The sequence below is a fragment of the Python bivittatus genome, unplaced genomic scaffold, assembly GCF_059951505.1.
Source record: "Python bivittatus isolate LINGU-HERP-01145 unplaced genomic scaffold, Pbiv_v1 ctg000850_np1212, whole genome shotgun sequence".
In the NCBI taxonomy this organism is placed as follows: domain Eukaryota; kingdom Metazoa; phylum Chordata; class Lepidosauria; order Squamata; family Pythonidae; genus Python; species Python bivittatus.
This window is the reverse complement of record NW_028277112.1, coordinates 7,423,075-7,445,258: the sequence shown is the minus strand read 5'-3', so window position 1 is coordinate 7,445,258 and position 22,184 is coordinate 7,423,075. Positions and strand designations below refer to the sequence as shown.

General features: G+C 36.5%; 2 protein-coding genes across 4 annotated transcripts in view; one reads left to right on the top strand and one right to left on the bottom strand.

Moving 5' to 3' along the window:
* ACOT12 (acyl-CoA thioesterase 12) overlaps window positions 1-6,233 on the top strand; it is a 30,317-nt gene extending 24,084 nt beyond the window's left edge. Inside the window, exons 12-15 of the mRNA XM_007422660.4 lie at window positions 146-279; window positions 3,327-3,458; window positions 4,165-4,291; window positions 5,242-6,233. Coding sequence (XP_007422722.1) covers window positions 146-279; window positions 3,327-3,458; window positions 4,165-4,291; window positions 5,242-5,385 — 537 coding nt within the window. The 3' untranslated portion in view covers window positions 5,386-6,233. The remainder of the gene's footprint in view (window positions 1-145; window positions 280-3,326; window positions 3,459-4,164; window positions 4,292-5,241) is intronic.
* ZCCHC9 (zinc finger CCHC-type containing 9) lies at window positions 5,421-14,677 on the bottom strand. Of its 3 annotated transcripts, none has more exons than XM_015891505.3 (6): window positions 14,456-14,677; window positions 12,124-12,501; window positions 10,368-10,518; window positions 10,114-10,206; window positions 8,135-8,203; window positions 5,421-7,417 (listed from the first exon to the last, which is right to left on the bottom strand). In XM_015891505.3, exons 2-6 carry the CDS (start codon window positions 12,481-12,483, stop codon window positions 7,299-7,301), a joined length of 792 nt encoding a protein of 263 aa, XP_015746991.1. In that variant the 5' UTR covers window positions 12,484-12,501; window positions 14,456-14,677; the 3' UTR covers window positions 5,421-7,298. The 3 variants fall into 3 exon arrangements, with proteins under 3 accessions (XP_015746991.1, XP_007422720.1, XP_007422721.1); XM_007422658.4 differs by having other exon boundaries at window positions 12,124-12,525; window positions 14,456-14,676; XM_007422659.4 differs by having other exon boundaries at window positions 12,124-12,522; window positions 14,456-14,676.
* Window positions 14,678-22,184: the final 7,507 nt, after the last annotated feature.

Below are 22,184 nucleotides of genomic sequence, written 5' to 3'. Positions count from 1 at the left end.
ATTTTATTGATGTTAATACTTGATGTACTCCTTTTTAGGGAATGGTACATACTTCTTTGGAAATTGCTTTTTAAAACTAAATGATTTCTAACCTTAGTTCATGTGGATGTATAATTCAGCATTAAAAATACATTTTTCCCCTTAGATACAAATGTACACTCTGGAAGAGGAAAATGCTTTGTCGATCAAGGTTGAAATGCAAATACAGATACCTTCAAAACTGGCATTCTCCCTTTTATCTAACTTCTCACTCCATAAGCACTGGACTAAATACTACTCGTAAGCACAATTTTATATCTTTCATTCAGTGTCAGTTCTTACAGTCTGATCTAAGAAGGTGATGGCATTCTGGCAAATCTCTGATAATGTGGAATAAGGTAATGAGAATAGCAATAAAGAAGATTGAATGTGATATGTTAAATTATAGCAAGATTTTAATTTGGAATATATAGTGATCTAAATCTAAAAATCATATGATGAAGGAAGTAGATGCACCTAAATTTCAGGGAAGACAGTTTCAGCAAATGTAGAGACCTATAAGGCTGTAATCGCCACAGGGCATATAAGCAGCAAATATCTGCAGAAAGAAAGTTCAGAAAAGCTAAAAGGAGCCTGAATTCACAAACAAGATAAAAGGAACAGAAAGGACTTTTTTGGCTATGAGAGTACTAAGTGAAAAAAAAAGGAAAGGGTGGGTCCACTGCTTGAAAGAAATGGTAGTATAGTAAAAGGTAGTGGAGAAGGGACAAGCTCTTCCACTCCTATTTGCTTCAGTATGTCTCCAGCATTCAAATGGATTAAGCAGAACAAGTGATGGAAGAAGGAAGTGGCAACCCAAGACGAGTAAAGAGATAGGAAACATCTGTGGCCACCTTGAATTAATTTAAGTCTCCTGGTCTTGATCAATTAGATCTCAGAGTTTTGAAAGCTCTCTCCAAGGTGTTTATGGTACATTATTAATTTATACTCAGAATCCAAAATATTCTGCGCAGCACACAGAAAAAACAAGATACATCATCATCATCATCATCTAAAACCTCAGCAAGAAATCAATACACCCCTAAGCAGCATTGCAGCTGGGCCCAGTAATAGTAATTGTAATCAAGCAAAACTTTTCTACATTCTTAGAGGTTTCAGTTGAAAAGTCAGCAGATGAAAAGCAAATAATTTTGGTTTTAGCCCAGCCCTCACAAAGAAGTGAGAAGTGCAGATATGTGCTCTGGATGACATGCTGAATAAAGGGGACAATGGAGTAAGTAAGACATGTGCTACTGATTCAGTTGTGGCATTAGGACAAATTCCAAAACATTTTGTATAAAGGATGTTATCATATCTCCCCCCACCCCCATCAATAACAAAGTGAAGCTATTAAAATTTACTAATGAGTGTTCTTCTATGTGTAGCAGAAGTAACTCTGTAATCTGCCTCAGCCAGTATTTCAAATGGCAGATTCTCATTTGGACTGCTGCAGCAGGACATCTCCAGTAGTAATGTATGGCTGTGAGAGCTGGACCATAAAAAAGGCCGAGCGCCGAAGAATTGATGCCTTTGAACTGTGGTGCTGGAGAAGACTCTTAAGAGTTCCCTGGACTGCTAGGAGGTCAAACCAGTCAATCTTAAAGGAAATCAACCCTGATTGCTCATTGGAAGGATCGATAATGAAGCTCAAGCTCAGATATTTTGGCCACCTAATGCGAAGAGAGATCTCTTTGGAGAAGACCCTGATGCTGGGAAAGATTGAAGGCAAAAGGAGAAGAGGACGGCAGAGGATGAGATGGTTAGATAGCATCACTGAAGCAATGAGCATGAAACTGACCAAACTCAGGGAGGCAGTGAAGGACAGGAAGGCCTGGCGCAATATGGTTCATGGGGTCACGAAGAGTCGGACACGACTTAACGACTAAACAACAACAAAAGCAGGACATCCAAGTTGTAACTGAAAAAGGGTGTGCATTGTGGTGCAGGGGACTTGCAATAGGGTTCTGATAAATTTAGATTAAATAGGTTCAAAATGCAAATCAACATATAAGCACAAAACTAAGTGCCAAAAAAAATAATAATCTCAGCACTCTAGCATTAAATGATTCAATAGCTAAAGGGAGCAGAGGTCATTTTGGAGCCCCCCTCTATATTCTTGTAATTGTTAACTACCCCTATGTCAGCTTCATATGATAGAGGACAAAATCGTAGAATAGATAGTTAATCAGTTCTTTTATGACTGCATTGCTTAGCAGTGCCAAACCAACCTGCTCTCCTTTCTTGACAGAGTGACATTTTTTGTTGATCAAGGGAATGTGGTAGAGATAGTGTATCTCGACCTAAGGAAAGCATTCAGTAAAGACTTCTGTGAGATCAGAGCGGAGAAAATGGCAAAATGGAGACTGGATTATGCTACCATAAGATGTATTTAGAAGTATTTGAACAATTGTACCCAACATATATACATCAATGGCTTCACATTATGCTGGAGGGAAGTGATGAATGGCACACCACAGAGCTCCATTCTAGTCCATGTACGGTTCAACATATTTATTAATTAGTTGGATGAGGGTACAGTATAGAAAATATTACTATCAAATTGGCCGCTGACACAAAGATGGGGGTGGGGAAGAGCAAATACTTTAGAGGACAATACCACAATTCAGAAGGATCTTGACAAGCTGCAACAATGGGCAGAAATCAGCCCATTATAATATAAATCAATTTATATTAAGTTACAAATAGTTTTGTAAACTCTTTGACGCTCATCAAAAAGTAAAAACATTGCCATGTCTCTTGGATTTCAGAATAATTTATTCCTGTTTGTACATTGCAGTATGATGAAAGGTAACTTAGGTTGTAACCCTGAGAGAAAATCCATCTATGTGGTCATTACGAGTCAACATTGACTTGGTAATGAAATCAAGCCCCATTGAACTTGCACATAAAAACACAAAAGTTAGTATAGATAAAAAGTAATAGGCTAACATACAATACAGGACTATATAACTTTAAGAAAATACTATGGTGTATTGAGAAAAATGAAGTACTAGCAGGAAAAAAATGAAAAAGAGCAATGGATGAAGAAAAAAAAACTTGAAGGCAAAACTGGCTAGTCACAGTTTAATAAGACTGGATTTGTAAAAAGAAATCTCTTTACCTTAGTTCTTAATCCTTATTCCTTTAACAACAAAACAGGCCAAGACAATGTAGCTTCAACAGATATAACCTGAAAAGGAACTGATTTCCACAACTTGGAATCTAAAGAATACGTAATGTCCATTAATTACTTTTCAGCGACACCCAAAGTTCTAAACTCCCTTTCTATATGCCTCATATGCTTGCAGAAATTGTAGAGTCATGGAGCGTGTGACTGAAGAGGACAAAATATACCACATTACATCCTCAGCATCAGCTAATGGAAAGAAACCCAGAGATTTTTTAATTCTTGTGTCTCAAAGGGAACCTTCTAAAACTAAGTAAGAATCAAACTTGAAAATCTTTGGGAAAGTTAAATTAAAATATCTATTTTTATTATTAATATATTTATATTCTATGGTAAATTTCTTGTGTGTCTATATGCATGGCAACAGCCTTGCTTGCATACAGAATGTCTTAACGTTTCTTAGATTCTTGGTCCCACTTTTTGGGGGAACAGAGATTCTACTGGAACTCTGATGAGCACAGGGCAACTATCACAGCAAACCAGTCTTCTGGCTATCACTGTATATTTAATTCTTCCTTTAATCATTTCCTTGGTGATGCATTCTAGAGGAATTCAGTGCCACTTTTCAAGATGCCCTCCTGAGTAGCAATAGGCATTTCTAAGGAAACATGTAGGAAGGGAGAGAGAAAAAGAAGGTAAAAAGAAGGTAGAGAGGCCCTTTTTTTAGTCTTTGCCACCAGCCTATGCTCATTGTGCAGCTTCATAAGCAAAGAAATGTATTAAAGTGTCATGCTGTGATTTTTACAATCCTCCTCTTGCCTTATGACCAAAATTATAGCCTTAAGCTAGCTGTTCCCTACATTTGTCATCCTTTGCTGGGAATTTTGGGAACTTCATTCCAACCCTTCTGGTTGGGAACTCTTCCTACATATAAGCAGCCCCATTTTTAAAAAGAAAGATATTTTGGTAGCTTAATTTTTTTGTTACTATGATCCTAACCCTACACTTATTAAATTTAGAGAACCTTACGTAATAGCTATGAAGTCAGTTGCTTTGACAGCTGTTCCGCCTGCTGATCAGAACGACCACCAAAGTGAAATCCAGTGTGCAGGATTCTTCATCTACCCCCATGAGGATTGCTCTTTGGTAAGTGGCTTGAAGTTATGTGCAGTCTGTTCATAAGTTTCAGTTTCTTCTTTTTTTCTCCCACATTGAGATGTAAAAGTAATTTAATTCAAGACAACAGTGCACCTAGCTGGGATTCTGCTTTTCAACCCAAGAAATTATTCTAATGGGGAGAGGAGAATACTGAGTGGAGTCTTTCAGTTCCCATCTATTCCTCACCAGTACTTGTTTTCTTCAAAGTTTCCATACACACACTCTCTTGTACATCAGAAACAATCAGCAAGTCCATTATGAATTAGACTCAGTTCTTGGAAGTATTTCCATTGTTTTATATAGAAGTACATTCAAAATGACAAATTATTTTCCCTTTTATCACTTTTAGAACTGTTACATAAATACCTGAGATATTTGTACTAGTTTACAGGTTACAGAAGAAAAGGGGACGATACAACTTGCAAAACGTTTTAAGTGAGAAGAGACTTAATAGCTTCCCAGGTAGCATCTGTGTGAATAAGTTGCTTTATGAGTACAGAAATATTTGAATTTCCTTTCCATATAGTTGTTCAGGTTGCAAGGTCATACCAGTGCTATATACAATTCCCCGTTGTTCAATTTTATATCCTACCTTTTCTCCAGGAGCTCATAACATCACATACCTTATTCTCTCCTCTCATGACAAAATCCTTTGATATAAGCTGGGATGAACCCTCTGTTTGATCATCAGTGAACTTTCAAATCTAAGCATAAACTTAAATTTGGGGTTCCATGGTCCTATTCCAGCAGCCTAATGAACACCATAGTGTTCTGAAAATGGAGTCCTTGGAAAGTGATTGAAATAAACATGCCTGTTGTGTTTAGAAAGAAGCCATGCACCAATATATTTAGAATGCTCCATATTTAGTACAATGTGATAATTTTAGTGTCAGTTATGGCATGGATTGAATCACAATGACCTTCTGTATATTTTAAAGGTTTCTGTCTTCATCCATGGCGCACATAATATCATGCCTTACTTTGCTGGAAATCTTACTTGTCTGTGGGAATCAATTGAAGATACAGCATCTATGTGCATCCAGTTCTTAGAATCGGAGAGCAGCAAGATGAGCTACATTTAATTAACCAATACTGTACTTGAAGATGACAAATCACTGAAATATTTATAATAAACTTTCAATCTAACAAATATTTGTAATAAACTTTCAATCTAACAAATCAATTGCCACCTACTTACTTTGAAATCGTCACAATGACAGTTGCCATATCGTCCAAGGCTACATTGAATGATGGACCATCTAACCACCTTCAAAATTTTATAAAAGTCTTCTGAATGATAAAAAAAAAACCTTGTAAATGCAATCTATAATATTATTACATTTCAAATATTATTTTAGATGCAAATGTTTATTTTAAAGTGAGCTTAAATAAATAAATTTGTTATTTATTTATTATAACATGTATGTATTAGAGGGAACATAGTCAGGACCATATATATTTCACAATCTTGCAATTGTATTTCTGTGCAAGGCATTTTGGCACAAATTTCTGTATAATGAATCAGGCGATTTAAAAAAATATGTTATTAACAAAAATGACAGATAAATATAAATTATTTTCTATTACAATATCTGATCAATAGGATAAGAATGTTTCTTTAAATAGGCTTCTCTGCTCTGCATAGTAGGAACAGAAGTATGTGAAATTATGGCAATTGATTGGTATATCCGAATCTGCAGTCTTAAGCAAATATTTTATTGAGATAGATTTAATTACTAGCACAGATTTTCCCCATTTCCCCACATCTGCAGAGTGACAAAAAATGGAAGATATGCCCACTTACAGACATGTTTAAATATCTGGTATAGTCTAGTTTTTCTCTTGAATTGTGATATTCTGCTCTTTTTATATTCTACTGTAGGAATGTAACAAAAGAGAACATTGTATATAATAAAAAGTAACAGGTACACTTCAGACCTCAGTGATTTTGCTTCTATAATAATCTTTTTTTAAAAATCATGTATTGCTATTGAGCTATTTTATTTCTGTCATAATCTTTAAAATATTTGCATGGTACCTTAACTCTAGTACACAACAACCTAAAGATTTTTCTGATTTTTTTACATTAAGGCATTCTAAATTAAGGCATTCCAAAAGGAAGAGTATGTTATTTAATTAATATACGTTCAATATATTCTAAAATAATGCTTTTTTCAATAGAAAAAAATTATAAACCCTGATACAGTTTTCAAAATGAACAAATTCATGCAGTTGGACATATCAGTTCCCATCTTTAGAACAGAGATTGAAGGGTATTTAAGATATGCTAAGTGAAAGTGAAATTGAGATTAATATAAATTTCATGATATGGAAGAAATCAAACCAGAAATTGCTTTGTTGTTTCAAAGTGTACAATATATAGCTATTTAAATTCCAGCTGATTTCAACAGGAGTTGAAGATGATGTCCCAAGAATATAATTTAAAAAACAGTTTTATTCACTAGACTATTTGAAAAGGAAGAAATGATTGAACAAAAAGCCCAAGTAATTTGTACTACGTTTCATGCTACAGTTCTGCTATTGGGAGCGAGGGAGGGAGGAATCTATGTATGCAAATATTTTTCACTTGGTTATCTTCATTTTATATCCATGGCTGGGATTTCAGAGGATACATATATTAAAAGAAGACTTAATTTTAAGGTGTATTCTATCAAAGAACTAATCTTACTTATAAACATAGAGTTGACCAAATCCTTCCTCAACTGAGTATTCCTTTTACTGAGCAAAGGCCAACTGATTATGCAATATTTGGAAAGATTTCCTTTGGGTTCAAAGCTAATGGGCCGGCCAGCCAGTCAGTTGCTGCAATAGCCTGTGGAAAGGCTCTTCTTTCCTCTCCAAGAAGTTTCCATTTAGGATAGATTTTATCACTGGATCAATACTTAGAAGACAACATGTAGTTTTGGCATCTTCAAAAACTTGCAATTTTTATTTTGAGTCATATATTGAGAAGTATTATAGAGAATAAGAATGGTCAAAAGTTAACAATCTTAGGTACTTTTGGTTTTCCTTTTTGTGGTTCAGGGATTTCTAGAACTTCTTGATAATCTGCACTCATTCCTTTGACCCACCGACCAACAGTTACTGCTCGATCTATGGGGGAAAAAAGAAGTATGAGAAGTCAACTGTCTTATATTCCGGAATATAATTCAGTAATTTGATACAGTCTTTACAAGTATGTGTTGCAACAGTGATTACATATTTTTTTATTTTTATCCATGTTAAAGTTAGATCAAATTATAATAAGCCCTCTAAAAATTCAAGTTGATTAAAAATACCAGTGTTAATACTAATACTTGCTGACATTTCCAGCCTTTACACACAATTTATAAACCAAAAGTTACAATGCTATGTATAGTCCAACCTTACTCTTCCTACTCAAAAATAAATCTGATGTAGCTTACTCCTATACCTCCAACAAACAATTTGGAACAAGAATTCCATAATGCATGGCTAATCAATTTCATGGTAATATTACTATAAAAATGATATTCCACTTCTGAAATTCTTCACTGCCAAAAAAATAATATAAAATTGTGATAGTTTTGTTCTCCAGCTGTAACAGCTGATATGTCTTGGAACATATGTAGACTTAAGTGATATCTAATGACCTGCTAAAAGTTGGATAGTTATTCAGTAGCACACTAAGCTTGCTAATATAATCAGAAACTAGTAAGGATTAGTCAGTGAGGTTTATAATTCTCTAGCCAGAGTTCATTACAGAGAAGTCAAATATACATATATTATGTATATTAATATTATGTATATTATTTATGTCTTCTAATAAACAGAAGTTCTGGAGCTCGCCACCTGAGTTTTGATTTTCCGGGCAGTCTCTTTTAAAGTGCTCCACAGATCCACAAATCCGGCAAGACCCTCCTGTAAAAGATCAAATGGAAATAATTCAATTTTACTGCAATATATATGAATTACAATCTGACATGCCTATGTTAAGTGTGCCTTTTTTTTTTTTAAACAAAGCATAAATGCAATGGGGGAGAATTGATTATAAAGTCCCCTTTCCTTTTATCTACTTATTTCAATATCCCCTCTCCATGATCTGTCCCCTACCATCATGGATACACAACATAATACACAATAAGAAAAAACACGTGAATTTTAAGATGTGTTTTACTGAATCTCAATTCCAGCCATTCTTTCCTATCGCTTGGCTATTTTAACAGCTCCACCTACTTCTTCCTCTTCCTGGGCACCTTCAGCTGCCGAAATATAAAAGAGGAAAGGGGAAAAGACTCAAGAGGAACTGGATGGAAATTCCTTCCTGATAGCTGTTTACTTTGACTCAGGAAGCTTAAATTTACTAAAATTTGTTTTCTTGAGAAGGCTGATCAAACAGATTTCTTTACGCAATTTAATTTATGCAAATTAAACCATTAATTATATTTGTTTTGTTTAAATAGGCTCCTGACATTCTACAGATATGAGTTAAAGCAATCCTGGAATGGTTGTATTACTATGAGAACTGTCAATTACTGTTCTCATCCAAAGATCTTTTATTTATTTCAAGGGCTGCAATATATATGACTATATATATTCATGGGCTACTTCTGATTCTGCATTATGTGGATTCTTCCCTTTCTATTTAGAATCTGGTGTAACCCTCATCTCCGTAAAACATGTTGCAATAAGGATGAAATAGTCGGCAGTTAAAAATGCCATGTAAATATAAAGCCTTTCCTTCTACTTCAGAATAATGTGTACTGTTCAACAGTTTTAGTCTTAACATTCTCCATTCCATTTGTTAACAGTAACACCTAACATCTCCATTCTTGAAAAATCTAAATAGAATGTACTACTGAAAGTTCACTAAAAGTTTATTTAGTTAGTGCTTTTCTTTACTAAATAACTTGCCAAAACATGTCCAGCACTTATTCTTCAAATATATTCTAAATGATGCACTAAGTAAGCACAATAAAATAATATACGGAGGTGAACCTCTAACTTTCCAACTACATCGAGACAATTTCAAAGCTTCTTATGATGCTGCAGGGTTAGACAACACGATTTGAAAAGGTAAAACCTACATGTATATTCTACTCTTCAAAGAGGATACGATGTTTTTTCTGGAATAGAGCTAACATGGCAAAAATCACTGTTGCTTTTGTGTATAGATGAAATAGAGTACAGTGGTACCTCAGGTTACGAATGCCTCTGTTAACGAACTTTTCGGGTTATGACCAGCTCCGGTCGCAAAAATTTACTCGGTCTGTGAACTCCACCTCGGGGTACGAACAGGATATGCGGCCATTTTCCCTCCTGTGACACGGTCCGCGGCCATTTTTCTGCCCCTGACATGTGGTTCGCGGCCATTTTTCCGCCCCTGACACGTGGTCGTAGGGAGGGGGACTCTTCCTCCAAGCAATAGTCGCCTCCCTGTCCTCCATGCCAGAACGGATTAACAGTAATTACATTGAACCTTATGGGGAAATTTGCTTCGGGTTGCGACCAATTCGGGGTCCGACCAGAGTCATGGAACGAATTAAGTTTGTAAACCGAGGTTCCACTATATTTTTTACAATTTCCCCAAATAAATATTTGGAAAACTCTCTATGGCAAAAGTTTTATAACAAATATGCTAAGATGGTTAATGGAAAACATTTTGGGAGAATTTGTCAAAAGAGGAGAGATTTATACAATGTATTCCTTTATAAGGCAATTGCATTCACTCAAGCTGTCAAGATAGGGAAAATATTCTAAAGTATATCAATTAACCACCTTCATTTTAAAAAAAAATTAATGGGATTTCAAAGAAAAAAATGTGGCCTTACCTTCAGCATAAAGTCCTTTAGGATTATCAGGACATGACCTTGAGAGATGGCCCATTTCCCCACAAATAAAACATTTTGCATATGGAAATTCCCCTGAAACAAATTCACATAGTTCATGTTATGAAGGAAATACATTAAGTTCTTGTAAATCATCATAATCATAACCTGGAATATTTAAAACAATATTACCCTGATAATTGGTGACAAACATTTACCAAGCCCATCATGCTGAGAACCGTAGTTACTACACATACCAAGAGCTGGATCTATTTTCGCTTTGCATTTGTTGATTTCATGTTCGGTAGAGCCACATCGGTAACAAATTCCAGTTCCCATGTCTTGGCTTTCAAGAACAGCTGGGCAATCTGCAACCCCGTGACCTGGCTTTCGACAGTGGAAGCACACCTTTGACAATACAAGGTGAATTACCAAGTTAATGCAGTATGGACTGGACGCAATCTCTTTTTACACTAACCACTTTTCAACCTAATCTTACCATAGAGTATTACAAGTAGAAGCCACACACACATATCATCAGATATCCTCCCAACAGAAATGCTTCAGAGAAAGGATTTTACGCAGAAGACTCTTTATAGCACTGTCTGAGTCCCATTACCATTCACTTCCACACTAACAGCATTTGCATTTTATTAAAAAAATTATATTTAAATGTGTAGTTTAGCCCTTACTCTGAAGTTAAGATTTCCTGAAGTGAAAAGCCATTCCTCTCACATGACCTTATAATTAACAACTGTTTTTATTCAGCTAACTTTTGCAAGAAAAATATCCTAGAATCACAAATATTTGATTAGGATGCTTACAGTTTCAGAAAAGTAACCCTACCTTTCTGTGACACATTGGGGCTACATTTCATACAGTAAGGAGTAGGCCAGAACAAAAAATAATACTGATTTCATATTATTTAAATTTCATTAAAATTAAATATATTAATGTGATTACTTTCCGGTCATTTAAACATTTTGCCCTTCTCTCCTATTCAAAATTACAATCTGGTAATAGTTTCTGGAGGTGCTTAGAGGCTGCATCCAACATTTTAACAAGCTGCATGCACTGACACACAGCTGGTGTACCTCTAGCTTAAAGCATTCCTGTATAGGAACTTCCTTATGACCAGCAACCGCCACTGTGTGGTTCTTATAGAATATAGAAGCTGCATGTTAAACAATGAAGAGCCAAGAAAACAAACTGATGGATCATTGAAGAAGTCAACCCAGAGTTCTCACTTGAGGCACAAATGACCAGGCTCAAATTATCCTACTTTGGACACATTATGCAAAGACCCAGCTCTCTGAAGAAGACTCTAATGCTGGGAAAGATGGAAGGAAAGAAAAGAAGAGGATGACCAGCAACAAGGTCTGGACTCAGTTACAGTGGTGATGGGTCAAGGTTAGGGACAGATCATCATGGAGAAAATCTATGTGTGGTCACTAAGAGTCAACACTGACTAGATGACACGTAATCAATAATCAATACTGAACAAATTTGTTTCTTTCCAGTGCTGCTCCATCTTCTTTCACTCTGCTCTGGCCCTGACCTATCCTCACAAAGATAAAATGACAAATAAAAATGAGATTGATTGATAAGCCGAAGCAAAGTTACTGTCAGACTACGGCAATTTATTTTTATCAATCAGAAAATAAAATATTTGTTAGGTAGAGTGTAATGCAATTGTTCATGCTTGAAACTGGACCGAATTTGTTATTTTATTCTTTTACAAAGAAAACCCTTCTTCAACACAGCCTATCTGGTAGAAAATGTAAAATCAGTTTTGAGATTAACTGCCAAGTTAATAATATTATTCAGACCAGGTTATTTTTGAGAAACAGCACATAATATCTTCCTGAAAAAAGTCCAACTGAAAAAAAACAGAAAATCCTTTATTTCTATTCAGTGTCCCTCGAATTCATATGACTGTGGTCCTTATTTGAGCTATAAGAAAAGAAAGCATTAAACAATGAAAGAAAGAAAAACAAGAGAATAATATCTTACCATCACGTTCTTCTTAATTTCCTGCCGCTTCACTCTTCTCTGTTCTCGCCGCTTGTCCTTTTTCAAAGCAGTTGCTATTTCTTCCTTTGCCTGATGACTGTTGATCAATTGGCCATTATGCAACATCTGTGAGTTCTGTTTTAAGTATTCCATAAAGCCATTGACATCTTCATTCAGATAGTCTTTTTTCTTCTTATTTTTCTTTTTCACTTGGTTGCTCTTTAAAGAAAATCTGTCTGAAGAGCTTTGCTTTTTATTTGTTTCCACAGTCCTAGCAGCCCTATTCTTCAGATCATCCCATGGTGTTGCATCCAGAGCCTTCTTGTTATGAGTGACACTTGCTCGAGCCCATCTTGTCATGGCTTCATCCAAATCTTCCTACCAAGATCCAGATGTTTACTGCTATTGATAAATTCAATCTGATTAAGGTAGTCATAAGTGCATAAAAACATCAGGAGGTGATGAAAATCATGATTTGCTATTCTGTTTCACCCTTCAAAAGCTTACACTAGCAAAAGAAGGTAGGCTATTCTGTAATGTTTCCTGATGACGTTTTTAATTTACAGAGGAATTTTAACAAAGCACTTCAATATAGAACCAATGAAGTGACAGTCATCTGACTACTGTATGACAAAAGTGACCTAGTTGAGATCTAATAGTAGGAAGTGCTTCTAACATTCTAACACTTTGGAAAGCACTAAGACTTCACAAATTTTATTGTACATCTCATTCCAAAAGTGACCCAAATGTAACAGCTGCATTATACAGCACGACAGTCATGTGGAACTAGAGCCTTTCTAAATAGCATATTATATGCAGACCCAGCCTGTAGGTCTCCAGGCCTGCTGGGCATGTGAAGTGGTGGGAAATTCCTTTGGTTTATGTCAGCAACTCTTTATATATATTATAGCAGGTATGTGGAGCTTCTGTTCCATCAGGAAATATTTTGTACTTTTTAACACAAAGACCATATGTGGTATAACAGGTTACTAAGGAAAGGGCTTATACTCACAATTTGGTACAAATTACATCTCTGATAACAAAAGCTACTATTTAAAACGGATAAACAAATTATGTCTTCTTTTGATTAAGTGCAATCCAACAAGGTAGGCAACTCTCAATTATAGTCACAAGGCCTGCTCCAGCATTGTTTCTTCCTGATAATGTCCTGTGTCATTAGTCTCTTCCCAAAACGAAAACAAGGAGAACTTTTCCCCATGGGGACAGGTAATATGAAGTTTCATTAAAGGTTTTTCTAAGTATTAAAAAAACCAGAATCCATGCTAAAGAAATAATGATCAAACCTAAAGCCCAGTCCACAAACTGGCCAGACTGGAACTTCTGAGTAAAGGAATATCCTTATCCACATACACTCTTTTCTTGGCAGAGATGGTATTTCCACTCTATACTTAACCATAATATCCACCAAAACAGAGATTGAAGGCAAGTAGGGAAAAGTGGCAAATCATATGCACTAGGCAAACCAGCAGGGAGAACTGGCCCTGTGGCTTGCTTACTTCTATTTCAGAACGGCACATCAAGTCCAATTTTGCACACTGCATTACCAAGTGAGAAAGGAAGTAGAGGCTCAGTCATTCTAAACATCTGAAAATCCGGCTAAAAGTAGGTGAAACCTTGTAGGGCAGAGCTGGGCAATATGTGGCCTTCCAAATGTTGGACTCCAACTTCCCTCATCCTATACTATTAACCATACGGCCTAGGATTGAGGGGAGCTGAAATGCAGTGACACCTGGAGGGCCACATATTGCCCTCAAGCAAAAGCACACAGCTTTTTTGGAAGAAAAGTTGCAGTTGGCCTTTCAGTGAATACTGGGAGCTCCAAAAAGGCTGCACAAAAAATCAATCTGAAATGCACTGAAATTTAATTAAAACTAAAGAAATCACATGCAGTTAATATATTAACTATCACCACAACAGCACTGCAACAGCCGATACACACTTTAAAAATAAAGCTTATAGGTGCAAATCTTCGTGAAAGAGAGGGTTGTGAACTCAGTTCTGGCACCGGCAACACGCTTTGGAGGTGAGAAGGGACGTGCCTTCCTGAAACCTGGTGCTCTCCAGATGTGCTCGATGACGACTCCCCAAACTTCCAGTCAGTATCGGAATTCTGGCTGGGGATTCTGGAAGTCCCAACACATCTGGTGACTCCCCCAGGTAGGGAAAGACTAACACGTGGTCAGTAGCTACCGGGCCTTTTAAGTGTATCGACCTGTTGCTTTCCCAGTTAGTTCCGCCAAGCCTAAAATCTGCTCCCGAGGGTCTAGCAGTCGCTCTGCGGGATTTCACAGCCAAGATTTTCACAGCCTACCTAAAGATACCGATGGAATGAGCGGCCCGGAGCCCAAACCTCCAGGGAAGCAGCTGAGCGCCAGCGGAGCTTCCTAAATCCCCCTGCGCGGCAGCTACCAGGACTTAGCTTGATCCGGATTACAAAAGCAACTCCGTCTTATCTTCCTCCCAGCGTGCCTGACTGTCCGGAAGAACCTTTCCGCACCACGCACTTGCGCACCGAGAACAGAAAGTACAGGGACCAATGCGACAAAAAGCCTCCAGAGCATTCGAAACCTACAGCTTGTGAGGGAAAGAGCGGCCAAAGCAACGTCCAGATCCGGGGCATCGCGTTTCCGGGTGGTGATGAGGCAGCGCTTTTGTGACGTTGCCAGGCGCGGGCGGAGTCAAGGGCATCTGTCCCGGTCCTATTTTAGGATGTAAGGCATGCTTGATGCGTTAAGATTGATATGCTCTAAGGATGGGGAGGCAGGGGCTGCGGGGCTCCTGTCTGTTCAACAACTGGCTTCAAATGCTGTCGCTTACGATGTGCTGACATTTGTGCTGTGATTCTGAGGAAGGATCGCAGCTTGTGCTTTTTGCACAGATACAGTTGCTTGTTTTTTGTTCACTTGTTTCTGACGGATATAAACTTAGTTGATCAAGTGAATAAAACGTTCCTGTTTTTAATATTTAAATATAAATTATACTCTGCTTTCAACCCATCGGGACTGTACATTCTATCTTGCTTTCTAGATGTCTGGGGCTCTGATAAAACTGAAAATTAGTTTTACGATGGATTTGGATGTCATGGAGAAATTCTGTGTGGTCGCTAAGACTTGATGGCGTGTAATCAGTTTGGGTGTAGTTAATAGTTACCCCGAAAATCTTCCATAACGTTTAGTGGATATGTAAACAATTAAGGGGGAAAGGACTAGAAAGTAAGTTTTTGAAAATAAATCTGCTAAACATAATTTCCCTCCATCCTTTCAATTCTGCCCAGATTAAATTAGGGTTAGTGATTCATCAGGAACAAGTATGTGAAAGTGAAATAACTGAAGTGGATAATCATTCCTATTCTAAAAATTTGAGGATGGTTTTTATGCCTCAAAGTTTTTTTAAGTGAAGGATGAGATGTGTCTTTTTTTGTTCTGCTTTCTCCTGAACATACAATCTTGTGTAAGATCCAGTATTCCTAAAATTCCTGTTTGTCAGAAACATCAGTTCAGCAGGATATTTTCCCTCTAGGAGCATTGTGGACTTCAATCTGATCCTCTATATCTATGGCTTTTTACATATAAAAGACATATTCTTGTTTTTTCAATGATTGTCACTACAGATTGTTAATTTACATCCCACTTTTCATACAGCAACTCAACTGCAGTCTCCTTTTTTCCCCCCTTGATCAATAATTCTGTGAAGTGAGTTGGGCTGCAAGAGGGTGGTTGGTCCAAAGTCAGTGAGTTTACATAGCTGAGAGTGGACTACAGCCTGGATCTTCCTGGTGCCAGACCAGCACTTTAACCAGTGCACTACACGGGCTCTCAAGAATGAACGTTCATATAGAATCATATTTTCCCATAATCTTCATATGCAGTTGTTCCTTCTTGAATATAAGTCTTGAATATAAGGTCACAAGTTAATCAACTGTAAATTTTGGAATAACAATTTCAAGCAGAAAATGTTCAGCAGTGTGATGTGCCTGCAAAAAAGGTGAATGTAAGTTTGGGCTTCATCAAAGGTAGTACAGTTTCCAAATCATGGGAAGTAACAGTTTCTCTGAATAGATAACACCACCTCAGGTACTGTATTATCAAACTCTACCTCTAAGAAACTGAATATGTTCTGAGACGGCTTATAATGATAGCCGAGGTACTAAAAACTAAGCTTTAGGAAGAGAGATTAAAGGACCTGGACATACTGAATTTGAGAAGATAGGACTCTTCAAATACATCTCTTAAGTCAAAATCTATCATTCCAGACTTCATGGATGATGATTTAAGGTACAGGGAGGTATATTTTAATTGCAAGGTAGAAACTCTCCCTTCCTTAAATATTTTCAAGTGGGTACTAAACAGCCAGATGTATGAGAGGGATGTGTTAATTGGGATTTTAGCACTTCATGGACTCTTTGATCTACATCAGTGTTTCTCAACCTTTGCAACTTTAAGATGTGTGGACTTCAACTCCCAGACTTCCATAGCCAGCCAACTACCTGGACAATTCTGGGAGCTGAAGTCCATACATCTTAAAATTGCTGAGATTGAGAAACACTGGTCTAAATGACCCAATTCAGTGATTCTAAACAAACAAACAAACAAAAAATAGACTGCTAATTTATTAGCTGCAAAGAAGGAAAGGAAAACAGGCTTGTTTTAAATCAAAATTGAAAGTTTAAGATTTCCTCTCCTCACACATGAAGGAGATGGGAATACACACAACCAAAGGTGCATCCTTACCACAATAACAGCATAATACCATCCATCTATATTTAGAAGTAAATGTTATTGAGCTGTCAGACTGTAGCTAATTCAATCATATGCATATATACCGAGATAGCATCCTTGTTAGGAGGATTTACTTCTGGTAAACATAATCATTGCTTATGGAGAAATTCAGCAGTTGTTTTAACAGTGCAGCCTCACTAGATACATACTTTATTTTATTTATTTACTACTAGGTTTCTATGCTGCTCCAATCATACATGACTGAATGACTTACAGGTCTCCAAACCAGTATTAAGGTTAAACATAACAATATACACCTAGAAATAAAGCAAAAGTAATAAAATATAATGTACAGTATGAAATAAATAACATTCCAAGCACTAAAGGAACAACCATAATACAATTCCTTTCCTGAAAGACTAGTTGGTGTTATAAGTGCAATATAAGAAGTTATAACAGTCTGCTGGTACAAATAACTGGAACAACAGGAATTGTTTAAATATATTACTGAAATTATTTTACCAGTAGATGGGGTATGAACCTGTGGTTCATATTTATGAGTAACAAGACTTTTGGGTGGCATTTTTTAAAAGTTTGTTTTAAATTTTTGTCTGACCTAATACAGAGTTAGGCATACTTGATCTCAATACATTTACACGTTTTGGATTTCACAGGATTGGGCTGTTATGTAGACAATAATGTAGAACTGCAGCTTGATATATAAGAACATATTAAAGATATGTGCTGTTATCTCAGCTTTATCAAAACTGCTTTATATGTTAATATAATTAATGGAATTGTTATCAGCAAAAATATTACATCTGCATAAAAGTTAAAACAATTTAATAAAATCTAATTTAAAGAATTCCCATCTACATTGTTTACACACAGCTAAAAATACTAACATTCTACTTCCTAGATAGTACATATGGTAGATCTCTTTTTAATACTTTGTGCAAACCCTCCCCCACAATCTAATATGTGTGACAGCAAAAATATATGACACAAGGAATATAAGCTACTGTATATAAAACGGGAGCAAACCCCACACTCACTAGCACTGATGATGTTACCTAGTTGGGTAATGAAACATCTGCAAGCAAACAACTAAGCTCAGAGAGCACCAAGGACTCCACAGTTCAACCCTAAGCTACAGATATTCTCTTTTAATGGAAGAAGGAATATAATATATAAACCACAATTGCCTATAGTAAAAATTCTTGCATTGTGGTGTCCCAGAAACAAAAAGGCTCCAGTGAAGCCCTCTGCCTGGAAAATACTTGTAACCAAATACCTATTTCCTGAGAAGACGGTAAGCATGGGACATTAAGTAAACATTTTATAATCTATTTTATAATAATTACATTTTTTTACTGAAAATTATCTTTTCCGCCCTGTAACACTTTACCAGTAGATGGTGATATGCACAAAGAACCAGTCTGCTTAGCTATTAAATTGTTGCTTCCTGCCACAAAACCTTGATTTAAAGGTTGACCTCAACTTTAAAATAATTAAAATGTATTTTTGTTGTTGTTCAGTCATTAAGTCGTGTCTGACTCTTTGTGACCCCATGAACCATATCGCGCCAGGCCTTCCTATCCTTCACTGCCTCCCTGAGTTTGCTCAGTTTCATGCTCATTGCTTCAGTGATGCTATCTAAACATCTCATCCTCTGCTGTCCTCTTCTCCTTTTGCCTTCAATCTTTCCCGGCATCAAGGTCTTTTCCAAGGAGTCCTCTCTTTGCATTAGGTGACCAAAGTATCTGAGCTTGAGCTTCATTATCAATCCTTCCAATGAGCAATCAGGGTTGATTTCCTTTAAGATTGACTGGTTTGACCTCCTAGCAGTCCAGGGGACTCTTAAGAGTCTTCTCCAGCACCACAGTTCAAAGGCATCAATTCTTCGGCGCTCAGCCTTCTTTATGGTCCAGCTCTCACAGTCCATTTACTATGGACAAAAAACTACAGGGAATGGCATTTAAAAAATTTTTTAAATGAGGTGTAAAATGCTGCCATATTTTAGCCTCAATATTATGAGTTCTTGTTACCACTCTATCTCAACATCTGTCAGAATAAAATCAAAGCATAATTGAAATGTAGAATAGTGATGCATAGTTGACAGGGTTAAATATTAGAATGGTTAATTGGAGGCCCGCTTGCTTGTTCCTGCCATAAAAGTCAGGAGAGAAGAGGGAGGAAAACATTCAAGCGGGTGCAACCGTTATCTTGGCTAGAGGTGCCAACAAGGTCAAGCAGTCGTGAGACCAGGAGAAAGGCACGAAGAATTTCAAGCGGGAAAGTAGAGCAGAAGGGAGGGGGAGGGGGTTAAAAGGAAAGCTTTTGGCTGAGGACAGTTAGACTCAACAATCTATAGCTGCTCTATGCTACTTCTCAAATAAAGAAATCTTTGATGGAACCAAATGGAGTCCAGAGGAATTACTGAACTTGGGAACTGAGTATGCAGACTCTGACAACATCACATCTCTAATTGCTAAAACTGCACATAAATACACTGTATTTATCATATAGGCTTTGCTCCTTCTGGTATGTTTTTTTGATTCCAATCTAGTCTACAGCTGTGGAATTCCATTAACATCTCCCATCCAAGTCTTAACCAGACCCAACTCTGCTTAGTAAGCCATCTGAAATAATGCAACATTTAACAACTGGATTAGAATCACCTTCAACTGATGCCCTCCAGATGTGCTGGAACCAGAAAACTTTGGCCAATAGCCATGCTGGCTGGGAATTCTGAGGGCTGTCCCAATACATCTGGAAGGTATTTGGTTGAGGAAGGCTGGAATAGAAGCTTTCACATTATTTTTATTGTGAGGGAAAAAGTGGATCAGCTCAAGTACTGATCCTTTGTATAGCAACAGGGTCAGACAGTGGCAAAATCTTTCCATGTTGTTGCCAAGAAATTAACATTGGCTTGTCCATGCATGCACTAGGAGTCAAGCATGACTTGATGGAGACATTACCTTTATTGCATTTCATCTGTGAAATGTAAAGCATATGCAGTCATTCATGAGAGTACATCTCACTGAGTTCAGAGGATCGTATTTTCAAGTGAAGATGCATAGGGTTGATAAGGTTGAATAAAAGAAATGGGGAAAAAGGGATAAAGGTTGCTATAAAGGAATTCCTAAATATGGAGTGAGAATCTAGATGATAGCACAGGAAATGCGAGAAAAGATGTCAAGAAAAGAAAATAGTTGGTTAACTCCATGCAATTAAAAATTGATGTAATTTAGAAGTAATCAATTATAATGTGTGGCAGTATGATTCTATCCAGCCTACATGGATAGTACATACAAAATGGCAAGGATTAATATACTAAAAAACCTTGGCCTTAAGGCTCCGGTTAAAAGTGGGGAAGAGAGAGATGTTTTATAAGCAGATCTAATTCCCAATAGCTACATAAATGATGGGTTTCCAGAATTGCTGATTTTCTTGCTTTGTTTTAGCATGTATTTAAATAAAATATAAAGGCTACCTTTCAGTATTGTAGAAAAATACATTGTTCACTTGCCGATGTTCTTTATTGCAACCAACAGGGTTTTTTTTTAATTATTATTTTTGGTTTTATCTTATGTCTGCCCCCCATGAGGGCAGACTTGCTCAAAGCATATATGTGTACATGCTTCTGTATTCCTGTTCATCAAAATACAATCTGTAATAGTATTCTATTAATAAAAGGCAAATAATATCTCTTTTAAAAATCCGATTATGTTCCTAGCTGAGCATCTTAATTATGTTTCTCACAATATTCAACATCTTTCTTCCTTGCAGTCAGTATATTTCCATGTAACTGTAGAAGGACAATATATCTTTTGCTATATGAAAGTGCATGTAGGGCAACCTTCATAAACATTTCCCAGTTATTACTGATGAAGGAGCATTTTTTCTATAAAAAACCTAAAACAGGAAACTTGTCTCTTTATCACCATACCCTACAAGATCCTTTTTCTCTTCTTTGGCCCAAAGAAGAGAAAAAGGATCTTGTATGGGTATGGTGATAAAGAGACACGTTTCCTGTTTTAGGTTTTTTACAGAAAAAATGCTCCTAATTAATTGCAAGTGGTACCTGGTTCTAGTTGCAATTAATCACCAGTTGCAAATAGTCTTTAAATAATTAAATAAATAATTAGCTTATCTAATTTAAATAATTAGCTTATCTATTTAAGACTACTGAAGAAAAGAAACAAACCATACATTGGAGGGTCTGGCCAATATGATCTAATGTTAGTACATTATTTACTCCTCAGAATCAAGCTCATAGAAGCCCAATATCTCGTGAAGAAATTCTCTCCCAGATTAATATAAGTAGCAATGAAGCAAATCTTCCATTTGGGGTCGGCTACATATGTCAGACCTTTACACTTTTTAATCTATATTTTAGATAGTCAGAGACTGAGCATCTGAGATAAACAACAGAACATCTGAAACTGAGATGAGAGAAATGGGGAAATCATACCAGATCGGCGTTCATTTCTGAAAATTTGAAAAAGCTTTCCATTTTTAATTAAAGACATCATAATCACATATTCTTTGGATCGCTGGCAAGGTTTCTGAGCTGTTTTGTTTCCTGCAATGCATTTTCACCACATTCCTTTCTCTGCAAAACACTTAGGCTGTTACCCTTGTGGCAGTCCATGTGACAATTGATAGCAGAAGCCAAAACAGGATGTACTTGGTTAAGATATAAACACTTCATTGAAAACTAGCCACAGGAACTGTGGCACCAATGAGTGATTAAAAACAACAAAGCTTTGTGATGTGAAGATATGCCAGGAAAGCAGCTTGAGGAATCTGGGTTTTTTCACTGCTGTCTAATTTGCTTATTATCATATATGCTCAAGAGTCTATCTGCACATCACAGAACATTGTGCTTGATGAAGCATTCTTGAAAAATCAAATGCCATCACGATATTTTGTAATCTTGCATTAGTCTAATAAAATGATAATTCAATATAATTTTTACCTGTTTTCTCATGTCCAACATGACTGTTTTCAATTGGACATGAGAAAAAAAGGTAAAAATGCACTTAGTAAATACCTTACATCTAACTTCATGTCTGTTTAAATAAAAATCAGGAGCATAATCCAAACTTGTAACTTAGCTTCAAATAAGCATTTGGGAAAATTAATATAATTGAAATAGGTTTTATTTCTTACTAAGCACAAAAGATATTAGACAGCAGATATGGATTATAATGTTATTTTGTGTTGAGTTTTACAGACAACACACCAGAAGTTATATTTGATGGTATTTTAAATTCAAGAGAGAGCTAATAGAAATGTATCTTCTCAATTACTCTA